This window comes from Malus domestica, chromosome 02, assembly GCF_042453785.1.
Source record: "Malus domestica chromosome 02, GDT2T_hap1".
NCBI classification, from domain to species: domain Eukaryota; kingdom Viridiplantae; phylum Streptophyta; class Magnoliopsida; order Rosales; family Rosaceae; genus Malus; species Malus domestica.
Genome location: NC_091662.1, coordinates 18,096,725 through 18,118,990, shown reverse-complemented (window position 1 = coordinate 18,118,990; position 22,266 = coordinate 18,096,725). Strand labels below are relative to the sequence as shown.

Sequence of the window (22,266 nt, the reverse complement as noted above, 5' to 3'; positions counted from 1 at the left end):
TTTGAATTAGGTTAAAAAATTTGACCTCTGGTTGGATTTATTCAAATTTCATTATTTTTCAATTTTAATTAGATTTCTTAATTTATACATCTTCAGAATTTTTTAATTTGAATATTTCAATATGAAAATCTAACCACTTTTTTTTATAGAAAATAATTAAACTAAAATTTATATGTCATCATATATGATACATGTACCATAGATTGATAAAATATATTTAACCTGTTATACAAGTATGTATGAAAATAAATGAAAATTAATCTACCTATCATCAATGAAAATGGTATATATAGTACCTACAATATAAATTAGTTAACACAATTAACGTGTGATGGAGATAGAGTAAAAAATTGAGATACAAATTAGGAAAAGGAAAAAGGAAAAACACTATTCAATTCTTATATTTAATCCTAAAATTGAGTAAAAGATAAACATATAAGTAAGAGATTACATTTATCACAATTTAACAAAAAGATAATGAAAAAAACCGAGGTAGATAATCAGTGAATTGACCTAATTCAACAAAGTGGACTAAATTCTATGGACACTTTTAGGATGCGTGCTAGGACTTTCAAATATATGGTAAAGGGTTGGAATACAACAACTTTTGGTAATTTAAAGGAGCGTAAGAAAAAAAATCCTTGGGGACCTTGCTGAGGTGCAAGAAACCATCGTGAAAAACCAAAATGTTGATTCAAAGATTGATTTAGAAATAAAGCTTAGTGAGGAACTTAATTCAATTCCAAGACAAGAAGAAGTCATGTGGGCACAGAAAGCTAAAGTCAATTGGCTGCAATTAGGTGATAAGAACACAAGGTATTTCCAAACGGTGGCAACTGTTCGAAAAAAGAGAAATGAAATTAGAAAGATAAGGGATATTTGTGGGTTTTGGTGGAATGAAGGTGAGGATCTAGAACATGTTTTTGTGCAGGACTTTAAATTGCGATTTTCTTGTGATAGTCCCCTTGCTCTTGTGGATATCTCTTCTATTGCAGATATTATTGATCCTTGTATTGACCACCATCACCAATGAACTTTTACTCAAGCTTGTTGAAAAGATAGAAATATGGGATGGAATTGGTGCGTTGAAAGCACTAGGTCTGGATAGAATTGGTGCAATTTTTTATCATGAATGTTGGGATACAACCAAAGATTCGGTGAGTGCTATGGTTAAGGATTTCTTTGAAAATAGTACTACCTTGAGGCTTATTAATCATACCAACATTGCCCTCATCCTAAAAGTGGAAAATCCTGAGGTAGTAAGTAATTATAGACCAATTAATATTTGTAATGTGAGCTAGCTATAAAATAATCACGAAAATCATCATTAAAAGGTTAAAGCCACTTCTCCACCATTTCATATCTGGAAACCAAAGGGCCTTTGCTCCGGGACGTTCTATTCATGATAATATTTTGATTGCGCATGAAATATTTTCTAGTTTTAAAGGTAAGAAATGAAGGACCGGAGCAATGGGAATAAAACTGGATTTAGAAAAAGCATATGATTATCTTAATTAGAAGTATATCAGGTACGTGTTTCTTAGATTTGGTTTCACAGAAAGATGGGTGAGCTTAGTTATGGAATGCATTACTTCAACTTCCTTCCCGGTTTTGATTAATTCTACTCATGGTTACTTTTACCCTAAGAAGGGAATAAGGCAAAGGATCCTTTATCTCCTTATAATTTCATTCTTTGCATGGAACCGTTGATTAGACATTTTAACAAAATGGCCACTACCCCTAAATCGCATGTTGGTATTCTGTCATCTCCTAGTGGATTTATAATATCAAATCTAGTTTTTGCAGACGATTGTTTGTTATTTGCTAGGGCAACTACAAAAGGTGCTAGGAATGTACTTCATGTTCTTAATATGTTTGCCAAAGCTTTGGGTCAATCCACAAATACTCGCTTTATTTTTCAGAAACTACTAATGCTCAAACTAGAAATGCTATTGTTAATGTTTTACATATTCAACATAAACTACTATTGGCAAATATCTGGGCATTTATAATATTGTGTTTTGAAAAGATCCAGTTAATGAATGTGAATTAATCAAAAGAATTAAGCAAAAGCTTGTTGGGTGGAAGACTAATACTCTCTCTAAGGTAGGAAGACTAACCCTCATTAAGTCCAACTTATCTGGTGTGCTGAACCATTTTATGTCTTGCTTTAAATGTCCTACTCGAGTAACTAAGAACTTAAACAATGAGTGTAAGGACTTCTTTTGGGGGAGAGATAGGAAGTTAAAACCTATGGCTTGGAAAAAAGTGTGTACTTCTAAGGATCGGGGGGGGGTTGGGTGTAAGAAAAGTGGATCATTTCAATAATGCATGTTTGGCTAAGTTAGTATGAAAAGTTTTAAAGGATGAAAACAATTGGTGGGTGCAAATTGTTAAAAGAAAGCACTTAAAGAAAGATGATTTTTTTAGTTGCAAAGTCAAGCAGAACCACTTTTTGGCCTAGAAAGAGATTTTGAATAGTAGACATGTTATTCACATGGGAATTAGATGGGTTGTGGGTAATGGTGAATATATCCTTTTTTTGGGACCCATCATTGGGTTTTTCCTTATCCTTTATTCCAGCTAATTCCTAAAAATCAACGACAGAACATAAATTGGGACACTAAAGTGAGTGAGTTTATTGATAATAAAAGTTGGGATAGAGTTCGCCTTTCCCAAGTGTTGGACCTGGATGTTGTGAGGAAAATTTATATGGTGCCTATTTCCCTTCAAAATAAAAGTGACAATTTCGTGTGGGAACACTCCTCTACTGGTGAGTTCTCAATCAAGTCTGCAACTTGGATTTAGAGTAATAATAATCAAGAAGTTAAAAGGAATAAGCTCCTTAAGAAGATTATGGAAGTTAATGATACCTCCAAAGGTAAAAAAATTTTGCATGGCTTTTCACTCATGAAAAACTTCATACTAGGATGAGATTGAGTAAATTTATTCAAAATATTGACAAATTGTGCCCTATGTGTGGCAATGAGGATGTGACTCAAAATCACTTTTTTCTTAATTGCGAGCATGCCAAAGAAATGTAGAACATCTCTCTGGTAAGTCATTGGAAGAATAATTTGACTCAGTTTAATAATGTGTTAGATTGGATGGAACTAATTGACAATGTTGAATGCAATGATTTGAGTGATCGTAGTAAAGCTATTTTTAATTGTTGGCAAATATGGAATGATAGAAATAATAAATTTTTTAGAAGTATGATTCCTAATCCGGCTAGGAGTATCTCCATTGCCGCAAGTGTAAGCTTATCTTTTTTTAAGGATAATTGTATGAAGATCTCTAGGGGTGATCGTTGCCACCAACAACCCATTTGTTGGCGTCCTCCTCCCCATGGCTATGTGAAATTAAACTTTGATGGGTCGGTTAGTTTGGATCGTTCTGCAGTTGCTTTTGTTCTAAGAAATGCGGAGGGGCAACCTGTTGGTGTTGGGGCATTGAACTTTGATGGCGCCACCATTTCGATTGTGGAGGCCGTTGCTTTAAAGGAAGGGATTTTGTTTGCTAGGCACAAAGGTGTGAAGAAGCCGACGGTGGAAGGGTATTCTAAGCTTATCATCCAGGTGGTGCAAGATGTTTGGATGCCCCCTTGGCATCTTAAACCTATCATAGAGGACATCAAATAGCTGACTTCTGAATTTCAGCATATCAATTGGAAGCATATTTATAGGGAGACTAATTTCGTGGCGGACGCATTAGCTCATGTGGGCCTCACTGTTGCCAACCCACATTTTTGGGATTTTTGTCTTCCGATATCAGCTATGGAGGCTTTTAATTTTGATTGTATGGGAAACGGTTGTATTAGAGGTTCTAAGCTTTAATAAATTTCTTCTTCATAAAAAAATGTTAGGTTGATAAAATTTGTAGACGAAATTTATAAATTAAATGATATATCACCAATAAGAAATAAGCACGTCAATCAATACTTGACTAATAATCCAATCATCAATTTTTATATTATTTAGTTTATAAAATTTCGTATATATTACATTTAGTCTCGCTAGCATTATTCTTGTTGATAAACATGCATTTGCAATAGGCAACCTTGGGCCTGTAACTAGTTGGGTGTAAACAGAAACTGGCGTTAGATAAATGGGCTTTTTTCTCTTTTTAATTTCTGACTTCCTCTACTACGCATTTTCTGCAACGAAATTGTCAAAAAAGGGTTTCGCATTTTCACTTTCCATAAATTCTCTGCACAAAACAACATCAAAGAGTAAAAGATAAGAGTTGCTAAGAAATGGCGACGGCGATGTTCCGATCTGCTGGGCTTCGAACCGCCCTGCGTGGCGGCTCTCGATCCGCTGCTCCTCCAAGGCGCTCATTCTCCTCCTCTGCTGGACACGACGATGCTCGTAATTTCTTATTTCTCTATCTGTCTCCGTCGCGTGCGCGCACACACACGCGAATATATGCGACTCGATTATTTAATTGTTGATCTTTGATATATAATTATTATTTCTTAGTTTTAATTCAAGATTTATTAATCTGAGAAAATCCAATTAGCATTTGCGGGTAAATGTTAGGGTTTTGACCTTAGTTTCTTAGGTTTGTGATAATTTTTCTCTTTTTGTTCAATGGTTCTGTAGATATGTGTATATTGTAGTGGAAATTAGCAAAATGTGCCATAATAGATGAATTTGATTTCGGGATTTCGGTGGAGTGGAAAGCCTTTCCGGTTAGTTTGAATAATTTTGAATGCCATGGTGACAGCTTAAGGATTCAGATCCATCTGGGTTTGGAGCATAAAATTCATTGTTTTAATACGTTGGCGTCGCCGATTATTTTAGTGGTTTTACTTTGTATTTGATCTGTTTTTCTCTTTCATTTATTCAGGTGAGACGGCCAAGTGGGAGAAGATAACTTACCTGGGCATCGCTTCCTGCACTATTTTAGCTTTTGTTAACCTGTCAAAGCCGCATCCTCACTACGATGCGCCTCCCGTGAGCTTTCTTCTTAAGCATTGTGATTTTTTTCACTTTGTTTTCCTTGATATTATATATAGCTTTACCTTATGCATTTGATAGTGATTCCACGTTATCTGCTGTCTATGTTTGCAGGCTTACCCATATTTGCACATCCGCAATAAGGAATTCCCATGGGGTATGATTTTGAACATCATTATGGCCTGAATTTATAATATTCTTCTATTCACCAAATGCCTGTGGTCAGTGTTTTCTTTTTACAAGAAACAATGATTAAATTTAAATTGTGATAAAGGCTGGTTTTATGTTTTTAATTTCTTCTCTAGATGGATTCTATGTTGGAAGAATCAAGTAGTCTGGGTTTTATTTTTTGGGACGAGTAACTTGTTTGACTTGAATATTTTTTGTTCTTTCTTTACTATAATATTTCTGCAAAGTTCTACATCTTGCAGCGCATTCTATTTGATTGTATTCACCGTACCTATTACTTATCGTTGTGGGTTTTGTTATAGTTGATCAGTATGTCTAGTGAAGAACGTCATTCTTTGGTTGTTCAGTTAGTGGAAGGAGCATGTTTGAATTGTTTTAATGACCTTAGATGCGTTTTTATAACCTTAAAAAGGATAAAGGAAGACCAATGTTGTACCATGTATGTGTGATGTGGCCCCAAGTTGATAGTTATTCTACCACTGGCTTTTAGAAATAGATGAAGTTTTTTGGTAGCAAGGAAAGATATGATCTTCCTGTCTTGAAATTTCTTCTCCCACAGATTGGTCGAACGAATAAGTAAGATTTTTGTATTTAACCTCAAACTGTTGATAATAATGGTTTGGCCCTGTCTTGAGTGGGGGCTAATAAGCTAAATGATCGTTAATAGTATGGCTCACTATTTATTGCAGTACTGCTGGCATGTTTTAATAATGTAGGCACCTATTTATGTAAGGTCTTACAGTGTATCGAGTTCGGACTGCCATATTTGATGCTTGAATATTCTTAACTTCAGTATATGCAAAACTTTGAAGTCATTGTTAAAGCTGGTACATTGTTGTTGTTTGTGGATATTCTACGAGCCTTTGTCCTTTTCAGCTATTCTAGATAGTTGTCCTTCAAAGATATTGGGTAGACATGTTGTATGCTTATTGGTAAAACGGTACTTTCAATAACCTGTTTTTGATTTTCTTAATTAACTTACAAGAAGAGAAATTTCAATTGCTTTTGTGCTCTGTACTGCTGTCTCATCCACCAATTTGAGATGTTGAAGCATTATTGTTTTCTGGATCTATGTGTTCGTTAGGTTTCACCTTTTTATTCTCTTTCTTAATAAACATTGCTCAAATATCTGAGCATTTATATTTTTGTTGTTCAGGTCCAGATGGCCTTTTTGAAACAAAGCATGAGCACTAGGCTGGCATTTGGGACATTTCAAGGAGGCACCATTTGGAATAACTCTGTTTCACGTTCATGTCGGATGGATTCATCTGTCTTCTTTGAATTTCTTTCGATATGAATACTTGCACTTATTTTTCAACATGAATTCGGGATCAAGACCTTGTGGCAAGTTGTTCAATTTTTTGTTATGTTTGTCTGTAACCATTGACACAGATAAATAAGATGATGACATGTTGGTTTGTTTCCCTTTCCAGCTTCCTGTTCTTCAAAATTTATGCCTATCTTCTTCCGAATATGGGGATCTCTCGGTCTCCTCACTATGTCCGACACAGCTTTTTCAGAGAAATTTATTGACTGATTGATTAGGATGAAAATTCAGGATGCAAATGAAAACTCAAAACCACTAATGAGGTTTGTGGTGAACAAGTGCCTGATAACAAATACGAGTATAGATTAGTGTGTCATTCGGCAATAGCACTCCAAGTAAGATATTATGTCCTCCCGAAACAATAATCTCAAGTCCTTTCTCTGGAGAAATTTTAAGGTCCAACTACTGGACCGCCTAATTCATAAGGACCTGGACACAATATCTTCCCCTATCCCAGGTCCAACTGCCCCCACACCCCCTGAATTGTCATGCTAACCACCCTCTCCTCGCACTGCCCCCAATCCGGTAACCTCTCCTTTCCCTGACTTAGCATTGATTTGGCGAAAGACGGAAACAAAAAAGAGAGATTCTTGTTTCCTTTGGCAAAAGGGAATAGGATTTTCTCCCCTCCTAATCTCTCATTCCTTCCCACCCATTCTATTTAAACGGTTATGATTAAACCATGTCAATAGCTTATAAAGGAAATGTGAGAGGAGGGGAGAGAAGGAGAAGGGATTAGGAGGGAAGAGAATCCTACTCCTGACGAAAGACAGGTAAAACAAAAAAATTCGTGTTTCCGGATGCTTGTATAGGGTAGTATACATAAGGGGCAGGACGGCAGGTTGGAACAAAATACAAGCGTTAGGATTGTGTTTCCGGAGATAGTCATATGGTCTGGATGTCCGAACCTAAAGAATTTCTCTAGAATAGTAAGAGGAAATACATCATCACAGAGTGGATGATATGAAGTTATGAACTATGCAATTTCAAAAAAAAATCCTGTCAAAATATTGCCCTCAAGAGTCAAGATTGATAAAATAACTTTCGCACTATAATCACAAGAAGGTACAGCCATCAATGAAGGTTACAGTTATGCCGAATCACCTCACAAGAAAAAAAAATGAAATCAAAATGACATATGGTTGCGCAAATGAATGGTGAACTTATTGAAATGTTTTACTCAGTGGCCGTATCATCATTGTTATTAGTTGCAGTTTTGCTTTCCGGCAAAGTATCCAGGTCTATACGAGCCTCTTTCTCTTCTTCGGGGATCGAAGCATTAGACGAATCCACTGTCACATTCTGGCTCTCATTAGTATTGTCATTCGTGTTTGACGCATCTTCATTCTCCTTCTGGGCATTACCAGAGTCTTCTCCACCAGCACCTGTGTTCTCCTTTTGGCCTGCATATGTGTGGTCATTGGTGTTGCTCTTAACAACATTCACATTCTCATTCTGTCCAGCCTCAACATTAGTATTGGCGTTTGAAGATTCTTCTTTGTCCTGGGATACTGAAGAATTTGACGAGTCAACTGATCCTTCCTTTTGGCCTGCACCTGTATCAGCGTTTGCATTGGTGTTGTTTAGAACACCACTGCCATTTTCGTTCTGGCTTGCATCTGATTTGTTATCTGGGTTTGACGGCGCATCTTTCTCTTGTTGAAAGGAAGAAGAATCACCACCTTGCTTTTGGCCAGCATCTTCATTCTCGTTTGTTTTTTGAGAGAGTATATTTTCCTGTGTTCCTTCTACCTCGGTGTTACTGCTGAGCTTTTGAGTCTGAACAATGCTCATGGTTGAAGGTGCAGAACTTTTATCTGTTTCCGTAGGTGTACCGGAGTTGACCGTCTGACTATCCGAGACAGCAGATTCAGAATTACTAGAAGTATCTGGGGTTACTCCATTTGTAGCATCACCATTCACAGTTATAGTGGAAGCTGTTGTGGTAGAGTCTTGTTGCTCGCTGTTGGCAGCTACATCAGATCTCTCAGTTTGCTCTAATACAACATTTTGCTGTGTAGAGTCATTGAACTTAGTCTCCACGTGCTGCTGATCTGTAGAATTTTGCGGTGTAGACTCATCCATCTTTGTGTCCATTTGCAGCTGATCGGTTGAATTTTTCGGTGTAGAGTCATCTGTCTTGGTGTCCACTTGTTTCTGTTCCGTTGAATTAGGCGTGGAACCATTGTCTGGTTCCAAGTGATTACTCTCACCACCGCCCACTTCAGTTTCCTTGGCCTTTTCATTACCATACAGTTCAATCTTTTCAGTCACTTCCACATTTGAGACAGACTTGTTTTGATCAACATCAACCACTTCAGTGCTATTTGTATTATTCTCTTTGTCTCCAAACTGCTTTTCTTCATTAGAATTTTCTGAACTGCCATTATCTTGTGTCGCATTCTGAGTTTCGTGGGCCATAGCACTGGAAGCATCATCTGCCTTGTAAGGCTCTTCTCTTGCCCCCTCATCAGTTTCACCTCCATCTCGAACCCGATCATCAGTTAAAAGCATCTTCTCAATCTTATCACCTTCCTTCTCGGCCTCCTTTTCTTTATCATCTGTATCATTGCGTTCCTCTCCCTCTTTATTATCCACCCTTTGAGTCTCCTCTGATGTTCCTTTCTCTTCAGTTTTGTCCTCTTTGATCTCTTCATTCTCCTTCTGTTCAGTTTCTTTCTCTTTGGTCTCATCGTTCTCCTTCTGCTCACTTTCTTGCTCTTTGTTCTCTACATTCTCCTTCGGTTCACTTTCCGTCTCTTTGGACTCTCCGTTCTCCTTCTGTTCACTTTCTTTCTGTGTAGTCTCTACATTCTCCTTCTGTTCACTTCCCATTTCCTTGGTCACTCCGTTCTCCTTCTGCTCACTTTCTTGCTCTTTGTTCTCCACATTCTCCTTCGGTTCACCTTCTGTCTCTTTGAACTCTCCGTTCTCCTTCTGTTCACTTTCTTTCTGTGTAGTCTCTACATTCTCCTTCTGTTCACTTCCCATTTCCTTGGTCACTCCGTTCTCCTTCTGCTCACTTTCTTGCTCTTTGTTCTCCACATTCTCCTTCGGTTCACTTTCTGTCTCTTTGAACTCTCCGTTCTCCTTCTGTTCACTTTCTTTCTCTGTAGTCTCTACATTCTCCTTCTGTTCACTTTCCATCTCTTTGGTCTCTCCGTTCTCTTTCTCTACAGTCTCTACAATCTCCTTTTCTTCACTTTCTTTCTCTTTGGCCCCTTCGGTCTCCTTCTCATTGCTTTCCTCACTCTGCTTGGCTTTGTCGTCTTCATCGTTCCTGTTTCCATTTTCGTTCTCTTTACTCTCTTCATTTTCATTCACGTTGCTCTCTTCACTAGTAACCTCCTTGTTCGTTTCACTGTCTTTCTCACCTTGTACTGAATCACCTTGATCTTTTGTCCTCTCATCAATTTTGTTCTCATCATTTTCATTCACCTCATCATCTCCGGTGCCTCTTCCAACATTATCGATCTCTTCAGGCTTGTTTTGTTCTTCTTCTTCCTCCTCCTTCTGCCTTGCATTCCTATCGACAATTTCCTCCACAACAGGCTTGAGATCCTTTCTTCCTAACTTGAGGATCTGATCCCCACCATCCTTTATTTTATCCCTGAACTCCGCTTTCTTGCCATGAGACTGCTTGACTTGGTAAGCCAGCCAGACGCACACACCCAGCAAAAGAAACAGCTGCAGCGCATGCTTGACCTTAAACCCCCTAGATCTCGAGTTCCTGCGAGGAGATAGCTTGAACATCCCGAATCTCTTTCAGGCTACAAGCCTACACCCAATACGTCCCTTAAACAAAACCTGAGTAACAATTAAACTTTTCTTAATTCATCGATTCGCATCCAAACACGGGTAAACAAAAATTGAAATCTTCCCAGAGTCATAAAACCAAAATTTAGTACAAAAAGAACATGTTCACTTATAACTGCAAAAAAAGTGTTTGCAAGGCAGTAAGTATGTGAATGAGGAATCAAAGTGTTACAGATGGAACCGAAATCAGCAACCTTGAATTCAACTGGACAAGAACCTACACCCACTCACCCAGCAATCAATGTCCCATCCATTCTCACATGAAAAGCTATCAACACTGTTAATGTCTGATATCACCAATGAGAATTTTCAAATTCCATAGAAATCCCACCTGGGTTTGATCACTATCTAACCAAATCAGTAATCTTTTTCACATTCCGATCCAAGACATTAACAAAATTACCATCAGATCTAATCATGTTCCTAGTTTCTAAATCAGAACACCGAGTCAGAATGCCAATCAAGAGAGAGAGAGAGAAGGAGATAAATACCAGAGGGAGTTGCAGGCGGTTGGATTCTGCCAAAGGATGAAAAGTTTTGAAAAGTCCAAAACTTTTCCTTTTAGGAGTAGTAGGTGGGTATACTCCTTTTAGAAATGCAGACACCAAAATGCTGCTTTTTCTTCTTCTTATTCCCACCCACCTTGGATTTGGATCTGGAATCTGGTAGTGCAAATTTGGAAGTTGCAACTACGATAAAACGACAATTTAACCATCAAATTCTAGTGAGAGAAAGAGAGAGGGGAGAGAGAGAGGGGGGGGGGGTGTTTAATAAAATCACTGGGGCTTGCTGTCATAAATTTAAGGCAAGTGGGGACGTGGCCCAAATCCAAACCCTTTGCTTTACATATCCGTTACCTTTTTTACTCCAAATACGACGGCGTTGCATTTGGCACGTACCAGATTCGGATTCGGGGTTCACGACCCACCACGTGTCCATCTCGATATTAAGGTCCTTTGCCCTTTGCGACTTCATCACAACACCGCCAGAAAGACGCAGACGACGACCCGCAAAAAAAAAAAAAAAAAAAAATGGCAGCGAAGCTTCTCGCTTCCGCTCTCCGCCGCCAAACCCTAACCCCAAAACCTGCCTCCGCTGCCTCCCATCTCGTCCGCACCCTCTCCACCGCGGCCGCCGTCGCCGAACCCGTCGACGACGCAGATGGAGTTTCAATGAAAGGGGTGAAAATTTACGGCCGGCCTCTGTACCTGGACATGCAGGCCACGTCGCCGGTGGACCCCAGAGTCGTCGACGCCATGCTTCCTTACTACCTCACCCGGTACGGAAATCCCCACTCCCGGACCCACATGTACGGCTGGGAGTCCGACTCCGCCGTTGAGACCGCCCGCGCCCAGGTTGCCGACTTAATCGGCGCCTCCCCCAAAGAAATCGTCTTCACCTCCGGCGCCACCGAGTGCAACAACATCTCCGTCAAGGGCGTCATGCACTTCTACAAGGACAAGAAGCGCCACGTCATCACCACCCAGACGGAGCACAAGTGCGTTCTGGATTCGTGCCGTCATCTGCAGCAAGAGGGCTACGATGTGACCTACCTTCCGGTGAAGTCCGACGGGCTTATCGACCTCGACGAGCTCCGGACCGCCATTCGGCCCGATACAGGGCTCGTATCGGTCATGGCGGTGAACAACGAGATTGGGGTTATTCAGCCGATGGAGGAAATTGGGGAAATTTGCAAGGAGTTCAAAATTCCATTCCATACGGACGCCGCTCAGGCGCTTGGGAAGATCCCAATTGATGTGGACAAATGGAATGTGAGCTTGATGTCGCTTTCGGGGCACAAGGTTTACGGGCCGAAGGGGGTCGGGGCTTTGTACATGAGGAGGAGGCCGAGAATTCGGGTGGAGCCCCAAATGAATGGAGGTGGGCAGGAGAGAGGAATTCGAAGCGGAACAGTTCCTACGCCGTTGGTGGTAGGATTTGGTGCGGCCTGCGAAATTGCGAAGAAGGAAATGGAGTACGATGAGAAGAGGGTAAGAGAGTTGCAGGATCGGATGTTGAAGGGGATTAGGGAGAAGCTTGATATGGTTGTGGTGAATGGTAGCGAGGAGAGACGTTATCCCGGGAATTTGAATCTGTCGTTTGGTTATGTGGAAGGGGAGAGCTTGTTGATGGGGTTGAAGGAGGTGGCTGTGTCGAGTGGGAGTGCGTGTACCAGTGCGAGTTTGGAGCCGTCGTATGTGTTGAGGGCATTGGGGGTGGATGAGGACATGGCTCATACTTCAATTCGGTTTGGGATTGGGCGGTTCACCACGGAGGAGGAGATTGACAGGGCGGTTCAGCTGACAGTGCAGCAGGTGAAGAAGTTGAGGGAGTTGAGCCCGCTGTATGAGATGGTGAAAGAAGGGATCGATATCAAGAGTATTCAGTGGTCACAGCATTGAGGAGTTTGTTAGAGGGACCGGGTGAAGCTGCGAGTGTAAAGATGCACGAGTGAGAGCTGATCGAGTAGATGGAGAATTTGAGGTTCATTTTGCTATCCTTGTTGTAAATGCTTTTGACAACTCTCCATAATTGCTCCATAACTAAGTTTTGCAAACACGTAGTTGTTTTCGATACTTGCCCCCTGCTGTTGTGCATTCTTGGCATTTGATATGGGCAAAAATACGGGAGGATGACACGTTTGTTGGTCTGATATTTTGTTTTCTTTGCTAGGGTTTTGTATCTTGTTGAATGGTTAATGTTTCTCTACAGAGATGCTTCTATATGATATATGAAGATTGTTGTGAATATTTGAATAATGGTTGGAAATTTTACTTCTTTTTCTTACATAATATTCACATTTTAAGGACGTGGAGCATCTGTGCAAATCCCAATGGAGGAGTATCTCATGGAACAGTTGTGGTTAAAATTCGAGGTCATTTTATTTTTCGGCTTTTGTATTGAATTGTTTGTTAAAGTGTAGTTTATGTGTTATTCATGCACGTAAATAGTTCATTACTTGATTCAAGAGGAAGTTGTGCAATACATGTAGTCAAGATGAACCTCGTTGCTTGAAATACACTTGAGGCACTTTGACTTTCTCCCAGTGAGAAGTTTCTTGATGGTGTGTAATGCATATTTAGAAGCAAACGCTGTTGGTAACGGTGCTTTGCTTTAAAACAGTTAGCCAGGGAATTTGGATACGTTAGGGTTACCCCCAAGTTTAGGATATGCATCTGTTTATTAAGTAGTGAATGTATTTCTGCTTTTTCATTGATATTTAATTCCCTTGTGTTTTTTGGTAATGATATATTGGCAATGTTCTTGAAATGTTAAACATGCTTAGAGAGTGTATGAGCCTAGGAGAACTCTGTGAAGCTGTTGGGATTAGAAATAAGTTGGGGCTCAACTAATAAATTCTAATGTTAGTAATGTCGCCCTACACGACGCATGGGTCGATTCTGAATTTCCTGAAATTGGCCACCCTGCTGAATTTTCATATCTTTGTAACTGAGACCATTGCCTCCTGTTGGAAGCCATGCCTTCTGTCTCCTACTTGTCTTTCTGCATTAACTGGAGTGCAGTGCAGTTAACCTTACTTTTCAAAACCGTGCTGTATTTTGTGTCAAGTGTAGGTTTACATAGTGTTTTGTGGTGTATATTATGATCATGCGATACAAAGTTCGAGTAGTTCATTTATACGGGTTTGATTGTAACTTTATCAAGTGTTCGAGTAGTTCATTGGTAGTGCATTTTTAACAATGATTTCTAAAGTTCCTTGTACTTTGACCAGTAAGAGATATCTCAAGCCCTTTTACAATTAACTTTCGTCCACCCTCGCTCGAGCATTTCTTATTGGTTTTGTGGTGTAAATTTTATACCTCCAATTTGTACTTGAAGTTATTGCAAATGGTAACGGACCCGAAACCACAGCTTGATTAGTAGGTAGTTTCGGTACTTGAAGTTATTGCAAATTTGTACTTGAAGGTGTTGCTAGAGCAGTTCGTGAGACAGTTTTCAACATAAAATGGTTAAACACCACAAAAATTGATAGAAAGAAGGAGATGCTGTCGAATACCACAAACACTTGGAAAAATGCCCTTTTGTACAAGACGGGCATTCCGTTGCCTTTGAATCCTCCAGGCAGGGTGAAAGCTGCTGCAAACGTGACGGTTGCAATAAGCATCGCTACCACTAGATGGGTGTCAAACTTGCTCGATTCATCCCAATCAGCTAGCAGTGCTCTCTTCTCTGCAATATCCAAAATGTTGTTTGGTGTATCGTTTTTCTCTGTTGATTCCAGTTTCATAAAGTCGAGGCGGATTTGTTGTTGGAAGATCGGCACACCAACAGGGCGGCCCAGAAGCTTCAAAGCCACACGTCTACCGAAGGTGTCCTAGAGTGTATAATGCTTTGTTAGGCTAACCGGGTCTAAAAATTAATACAGAAAGAGTAATGTTCTCTTGCCAAACAAGTGTTTATGTTGCCAAACTATAAATCTAAACAAAAGACGAGGGCTAAGAACTCAAAATGAAATAGCTATTACATATTTCTTACCAGTTCAATATTGTCCCCAAGAAAAATGTCAGCAGCTTTCAAGTGTTGATTATTGATAGCAGTATTATCCACTCTAGGGTTTCTTGCCATAGTTTTTATGACCGCAAGACTACGTTGAATAGCAGCTAGATGCAAGGGCGTGTTTCCGTCGTTGTCGGCTTCATTTATAAGTCCTGCAAACTTAGACGTCCTCAAAATGTATCTGACAGTAACAAACTGCCCACCTAAAACTGCTGCGTGCAGAACCGTTTGGCCTTTGTGATTGACCAATTCACAAGTATCAGGCCGGACTTGAGTCAGCACTTCCATCACTTTCCGGCGGCCTGCGTACGCCGCAACATGAAGAGCTGACATTCCAGATTTGTCCAAGATGTAAGAAATAGAACTATCTTGTTGCATCAATAATCGAGTTGCTCTAACGTTCCCTGTCAATGCTGCATAGTGTAATGGAGTCCATCCGTTGGCATCAACTTCTTTGATTATTTCAGGGTTCCTGGAAACCATCATCTTCACGATGCCTAAATTGTATGGAAACATATAGGCCGGCAGGAAGAGAGAAGTTTTAGTTAGTTAAAGTATGTTTTGAAGAGAAGTGATTTCCGTACACTGTTATTTTTTTCTAGCCTTCGAAAATTTAGAAAAAAACTTGATATGAATCAAATTTTTTGAGCTGCTTCTGAGATGATTCCAATTATATTCCATGTCAGTTTCCCTTCATTCCCGTAACCAATTTACCCCACTTGTAACTAATCAATATTATCCCTGGAGTTTTAGATTAGGATTAGGGTTTGTGATGAGTTTTGACTCGAGGTTTAAAGAATTTAATTCTCATAAAATTGTTGGATTTAGTTCTTTGTATTCTTTCCTTTTCTTCTTGTTATATAAAACCCTTTTCTTATTGTTATACAAAGCCCTTTTCTTAGTTTAGGATATAATATTTACCTATGCTAATATTCTTCCTTTTTGTGCCTTACGGTATTATTTTTCAGTTTTCTTCTTCTCCTTCTTCCGCTAAATTTAAAATTTGGTTGTGTTTAATCGAAGAATGGAGTGGATCTATGGTAAAAGTATTTTATTTTATCATAAATTAAAGAATTAAAACGTTTTTTTTCTAGAAATTTAGTAGATAGGGAGATGTTTAAACATTCACGCCATCTCCAACTGAAGGAGGGCTAAAGGATCATTTTCAGGCCTATTGTCCTGCAAGATATTATATTTTAATTAACAATGCTAGACCATATTTTGTACCATCTCCAACCGACATGGCCAAAAGGTCATAGGCCATAGGCCAAATATAGCCACTTCACAAAAAATCCATCTCCAACCGAAAATGCCAAAGGGCTATAGGCAAACATAACCCCTCAATAATTTATTATTTTAATTGAATTAATATGGTTAATTAAATTAAACTATCATATTAAAATAACATTTTCGAACATATTTTGAGTATCACTTGACACTAAATGAATAAAGTGGACCTAAATCACAAATTTCTAAACATTGGACTGAAGCCGATGGTACATGAATTTTTTGGACCTTTATCTTAATGCTCCTTTAATATATATAAAATGAAAATTTAGGAAAAAAAAAAAAAACAGGAGTACGCAGAAATCATTTACCTTTGCAGCTGATATTGCGAGTTATTGCGGCATGCAAAGCTGTGACACCATTAATTCCATGTAAAGAAGATGTTGGAAACTTTTCTAACATGTAGCGAGCAATCCTCGGAAAGCCCTTGGTAAGAGCAGTTCCAGCGGAGGGCATTTTGCCCAGCACCCAGCTGAAAAAACTGCCCAGCACCCTGTGAAACCCCTCCACCCGACCCAATTGACTGGCACCCAGCGCAAGCTGGTCTGTAGCCCAGTCCAAAATTGACTGAGGTGTTGCCCGGTACATCTGACTCATGCTGACGCCAGCCGGGTAATGCGGAGGAGGAGGAGGTCCATTTTTCGAGGAGCGTTGGTGTGGAGCACCTCCACGGCGAGATCCGACTCCGTGGGTGTGGAGCACCTCCATGGCGAGCTCCGGTGAGGAGACGACAACGAGGTGCCTGTGAGCGTTTATGTGGAGCTCCGGCGAGATCCCATCCGTTGGTGTGGAGCACCTCCACGGCGACCTCCCATTTTTGGGGGAAGAGGTCCATTTCAGGTGCTGGGTGCTCATTTGAAGAAGAAAACATGGAGAAAAAGGAGAGAGAGAGAGAGAGAGAGAGCTCACGGGAGTGAGCTGGAAAAGAGAGAGAGAGAGAGAATAAAAGGGTGAGGACCGGACAAAGAAAGGAAGAAAAAATAAATTAAATGATAAAATATTAATTGATATGAATAAAATAATATAATATTAGATGGGCTGGGTGCCAGTCCATTTTTAGGGGTGGAGCTGCTTTAGCCTATTACTGTTCATTGGGGTCTATTACTGTTCACTTGGGTGGATAAATACGCTGGGTGCTGGCGCAAAGTCCTTAGGGGTGGACTTGCTCTAATAGCTAAGAACAACGGGGATTCGTTGGCACTATTAGTAGGCCTGGCAAACAGGTCGTGTCAGTCGTGTTCGTGTCGTTTTCGTGTAACACCTGTTATCTTAACGGGTCGTGTCGTGTCACACCCGTTATCTTAACGGGTCCTTAACAGACGGGTAAAGTGACACGACCCGTTATGACCCGTTATGACCCGTTAAGAAAAATATATTTTTTTTCTTAAATTTGCACATACCACGCCACATAAATATTACTTCAAAACATTAAAACACATTTTTCGTTTAAGTACTACATCTACACTCGAAAATAAGAGCCTAATAAAAAAATAATACATACACTACTAATCTATTACAAATTTTAAATGTGCAAGGATATGCAAAATGAAACAGTTTTTGTTTTCAAGGTTGTGAAATCTTTCTCAAAAGTTTAAACCTCAATTTACAAAATCCTCGATTTACATCGATCATCATAAAATTGCATTGGAACTTTGGCTTGATCTATTGCCTTCAAGAGTTATGTTGATGATGTTTTCAGTAAGGTTTTCCACGTCATAACTATCTTCTGCATAAACTAAGCATAGAAAAACCAAACATTAAAAATCATTCAAATTATGAGAAGTTTACCAAAATAATTATGAAAAAAAATAAAACAATAGTACTATACCATACTTTTATTAAGTATAAACATAAGATTTTGTGGTATCCACTAGTGTAAATATTTTAAATTGAAGATCGAATTCAATCATTGTATTCATATAAGGTCAAGGAGTGTAGTTGTAAAAAACCATCAAAATCGGAGTTAAATTAACCATTAAATCGTGATTTTTCGTTTATAACCGTCGAAAAGTTTTGTCCCGTTACGTGCTCTCTGAATGTTTGTTTTTTGCAATTTTTGGCGTATGCGATCTCGAAATATATACAAACATGTTTGACGGTTGGATCATTGAAACTAGTTTCGTAGAATGAGTATCCCATCAAAACAATAGATTCACTAATACTTAAGAGTTTATTCATACTTTTATTAAGTATAACATAAGATTTTGTGGTTTCCACTAGTGTAAATATTTTAAATTGAAGATCGAATTCAATCATTGTATTCATATAGGGTCAAGGAGTGTAGTTGTAAAAAATCATCAAAATCGGAGTTAAAATGACCGTTAAATCGTGATTTTTCGTTTAGAACCGTCGAAATGTTTTGTCTTGTTACTTGATCTCTGAATGTTTGTTTTTTGCAATTTTTGGCGTATGCAATCTCAAAGTATATATAAACATGTTTGACGGTTGGATCATTGAAACTAGTTTCGTAGAATGAGTATCTCATCAAAACAATAGATTCACTAATACTTAATAGTTTATTCATACTTTTATTAAGTATAATATAAGATTTTGTGGTATCTAGTGTAAATATTTTAAATTGAAGATCGAATTCAATCATTGTATTCATATAGGGTCAAGAAGTGTGGTTGTAAAAAATCATCAAAATCGGAGTTAAAATGATCGTTAAATCGTGATTTTTCGTTTATAACCGTCGAAAAGTTTTGTCCCATTACTTGATCTCTGAATGTTTGTTTTTTGTAATTTTTGACGTATGCGATCTTGAAGTATATACAAACATGTTTGACGGTTGGATCTTTGAAACTAGTTTCGTAGAATGAGTATCTCATCAAAACAATAGATTCACTAATACGTAATAGTTTATTCATACTTTTATTAAGTACAATATAAGATTTTGTGGTTTCCACTAGTGTAAATATTTTAAATTGAAGATCGAATTCAATCATTGTATTCATATAAGGTCAAGGAGTGTAGCTGCAAAAAATCATCAAAATCAGAGTTAAAATGACCGTTAAATCGTGATTTTTCTTTTTATAACCATCGAAAAGTTTTGTCCCGTTAATTGATCTCTTAATGTTTGTTTTTTGTAATTTTTGACGTATGCGATCTCGAAGTATATACAAACATGTTTGACGGTTGAATCATTGAAACTAGTTTCGTAGAATGAGTATCCCATCAAAACAATAGATTCACTAATACTTAATAGTTTATTCATACTTTTATTAAGTATAACATAAGATTTTGTGGTATCCACTAGTGTAAATATTTTAAATTGAAGATCGAATTCAATCATTGTATTCATATAAGGTCAAGGAGTGTAGTTGTAAAAAATCATCAAAATCGGAGTTAAATTAACCGTTAAATCGTGATTTTTCGTTTATAACCGTCGAAAAGTTTTGTCCCGTTACTTGCTCTCTGAATGTTTTTTTTTGCAATTTTTGGCGTATGAGATCTCGAAATATATACAAACATGTTTGACGGTTGGATCATTGAAACTAGTTTCGTAGAATGAGTATCCCATTAAAACAATAGATTCACTAATACTTAAGAGTTTATTCATACTTTTATTAAGTATAACATAAGATTTTGTGGTATCCACTAGTGTAAATATTTTAAATTGAAGATCGAATTCAATCATTGTATGCATATAAGGTCAAGGAGTGTAGTTGTAAAAAATCATCAAAATCGGAGTTAAATTAACCGTTAAATCGTGATTTTTCGTTTATAATCGTCGAAAAGTTTTGTCCCGTTACTTGCTCTCTGAATGTTTGTTTTTTGCAATTTTTGGCGTATGCGATCTCGAAATATATAAAAACATGTTTGACGGTTGGATCATTGAAACTAGTTTTGTAGAATGAGTATCCCATCAAAACAATAGATTCACTAATACTTAAGAGTTTATTCATACTTTTATTAAGCATAACATAAGATTTTGTGGTATCCACTAGTGTAAATATTTTAAATTGAAGATCGAATTCAATCATTGTATTCATATAGGGTCAAGGAGTGTGGTTGTAAAAAATCATCAAAATCGGAGTTAAAATAACCGTTAAATCGTGATTTTTCGTTTATAACCGTCGAAAAGTTTTGTCCCGTTACTTGCTCTCTGAATGTTTTTTTTTTTGCAATGTTTGGCGTATGCGATCTCGAAGTATATGCAAACATGTTTGACGGTTGGATCGTTGAAATTAGTTTTGTATAATTCGTATCCCATGAAGTTCAATGGTGTGTGTATATATATATTTATTTATTAAGTAGATTTAAATATATTTATTTTGTATGTATAATTATTATAGTTTTTAGGGGTATAAAATTGTTAAATTAATATATATATAATTATTATAGTATTTTTTTAGGGTTATAAATTATTAAATTAATATTCTGCTTATCGTGTATCGTGTTACCCACGTGTATACCCGAACAAACCCGTTATCTTAACAGGTGCTTATCGGGTTACCCGATAACGACCCGTTTCGTTATCGTGTCGACCCGAACACCTGTTAATTTCGTGTCGTGTCGTGTCGGGTTATCGGATCGTGTCAGGAATTGCCAGGCCTAACTATTAGTAAAACAACACAACTCAGGATCGGCTTCGACCAAAAGAATGACCACTTTGAGGTGACCGTACTTGATGGCAACATGTAATCCTGTATCTTCAATCAAATTTTTGATCCGGAGCAAATTTTTATATGCTTTGCCATCGGCCAGCGCACTTTCTTCATCTGCTCCTTCAGTGTATAGTATCCTTGCACGATTAATGAGCAACCCTACTACTTCATCACAGCCTGCTTTGGCAGCTACGTGCATGGGAGTGTCGCCTTTGTTGTTGGTGTCCCAAAATAGTGGAGATTAATTGTCGATTGGGACGCCTCTGAAAAAATTGACTTGTTTGAACTCAGCTGCAAGGTGAAGAATATTGTTATTTTTAGGTGTTTTCTGCAGAAGAAGATTAATCGACAGATCACCATCTCTAATTTTTTTAAGGAAACCAAGATCACCCGATCTTGCTGCCTCGTACACAGAACGATCCATGAGTTCAAACATCATCTTTCAACTTTGTATCGAAATATATAGTAGAAAAGGTACTGGTGTGAACATTGAACTGTACATATATGCCAAAATTAGTTTATTGCAAATTGCCCGTCAACGGGCACAAGATTAGTCTTCTTTTTTTTGTTGGGTAAATAATATGGGAATATGACCTTAGTTGGATCCTTTTGGTAAATATCAGGATGATCAATTAATTGTGTTCGTTCATCATAAATCATGCAGTCATAAATTATTTTAAATTAAATATAACAATACTTAATAAAAACTGACCGCATAATGTACGATGAACGAATACAATGGATTAATCCTCCAAATCCTCACAAAGAGGATTCGGAAAGGATCCTCATCCAATAATATGAGCCATTTCAGTGCGATTATATTATATGCATATTTGCGCAATCAAATTGAAAAAGTGTATGAAGTAAGAACGGTGCTTATTTTAATGTGAGGAGGTCGTCAGCATTTACGTACATGTCTGAGATAACTTTGGGTATGTTTGGTGAGGAATTTTCAAAATTTAAGGTGCCGTTCGGTCAGTAGCGGAGGGAGGGGGGGGGGTCAATGGGTTGACTCGACCCAACAACTCTGTATTACTCCATATAATTTTGGGAGTTTTAACGAAAAGCTCACGGTACTGTTCACTTTAATGAAAAACCACATTTTTACACTAAAAAGTCAAACCTGGTACTATTCACTTTACCCTTTATTTTGTCCTTATCATTAAAACTCAAAGTTTTCAAACCATTTTCATTAGTTTTCCTTATAATTTTTGCTACTGGTCCCGTCCAACAATTAGGTTCAGCTTAAGTTTTATGTCTTCGTGCCTTTGATTTCTTATTTGATTTCCATTAGTTTTCAAAAACTCTATTAATCAATAGTCTTTTCACAAACGTTGGTGTATTTGCTTATGACAATCAAACTAACAGTTGTGAACGATTGACTGGAAAGAGTCTAACTAATTATACAGTGAAGATATATAGTTATAATTTAATTGTATACATTGAGATATGTAGTAACGATAATGATAATGATATCGTACAATAATGAGTTCAAAGTTTAAGAACCAATCATGAATTAAAAATGTTACAATATCTTCTTTATCACAATAGCAGCGAGTTT

The 22,266-nt window shown here is 38.0% G+C and overlaps 4 protein-coding genes across 10 annotated transcripts; 2 read left to right on the top strand and 2 right to left on the bottom strand.

The window, feature by feature from the left end:
• The first annotated feature begins 4,077 nt into the window (after positions 1 to 4,077).
• On the top strand, positions 4,078 to 6,582 carry LOC103405422 (cytochrome c oxidase subunit 6a, mitochondrial). The gene is made up of 4 exons (XM_008344423.4): positions 4,078 to 4,370; positions 4,852 to 4,958; positions 5,076 to 5,118; positions 6,307 to 6,582. The coding sequence occupies exons 1-4, from the start codon at positions 4,256 to 4,258 to the stop codon at positions 6,342 to 6,344; spliced, it is 303 nt and encodes a 100-aa protein (XP_008342645.1). The 5' UTR covers positions 4,078 to 4,255; the 3' UTR covers positions 6,345 to 6,582.
• A 924-nt stretch (positions 6,583 to 7,506) lies between these two features.
• Positions 7,507 to 11,105, bottom strand: LOC103405565 (uncharacterized). 7 transcript variants are annotated; one of them, XM_029092678.2, is made up of 3 exons: positions 10,785 to 11,065; positions 10,525 to 10,637; positions 7,507 to 10,284 (listed from the first exon to the last, which is right to left on the bottom strand). In XM_029092678.2, exon 3 carries the CDS (start codon positions 10,228 to 10,230, stop codon positions 7,654 to 7,656), a length of 2,577 nt encoding a protein of 858 aa, XP_028948511.1. In that variant the 5' UTR covers positions 10,231 to 10,284; positions 10,525 to 10,637; positions 10,785 to 11,065; the 3' UTR covers positions 7,507 to 7,653. The 7 variants fall into 7 exon arrangements, with proteins under 7 accessions (XP_028948511.1, XP_017191587.2, XP_028948516.1 ...); XM_017336098.3 differs by having other exon boundaries at positions 10,525 to 10,624; positions 10,785 to 11,055; XM_029092683.2 differs by having other exon boundaries at positions 10,525 to 10,641; positions 10,785 to 11,053.
• Positions 11,106 to 11,234: 129 nt separating this feature from the next.
• Positions 11,235 to 13,052, top strand: LOC103405440 (cysteine desulfurase, mitochondrial). The gene has a single exon (XM_008344446.4). It carries the CDS (start codon positions 11,325 to 11,327, stop codon positions 12,693 to 12,695), a length of 1,371 nt encoding a protein of 456 aa, XP_008342668.2. The 5' UTR covers positions 11,235 to 11,324; the 3' UTR covers positions 12,696 to 13,052.
• Positions 13,053 to 14,197: 1,145 nt separating this feature from the next.
• On the bottom strand, positions 14,198 to 21,239 carry LOC103418389 (ankyrin repeat-containing protein At5g02620-like). Its single transcript, XM_070812084.1, has 5 exons — positions 20,666 to 21,239; positions 17,270 to 17,307; positions 16,410 to 16,532; positions 14,791 to 15,308; positions 14,198 to 14,629 (listed from the first exon to the last, which is right to left on the bottom strand). The coding sequence occupies exons 1-5, from the start codon at positions 20,902 to 20,904 to the stop codon at positions 14,198 to 14,200; spliced, it is 1,350 nt and encodes a 449-aa protein (XP_070668185.1). The 5' UTR covers positions 20,905 to 21,239.
• Between the last annotated feature and the right edge of the window lie 1,027 nt (positions 21,240 to 22,266).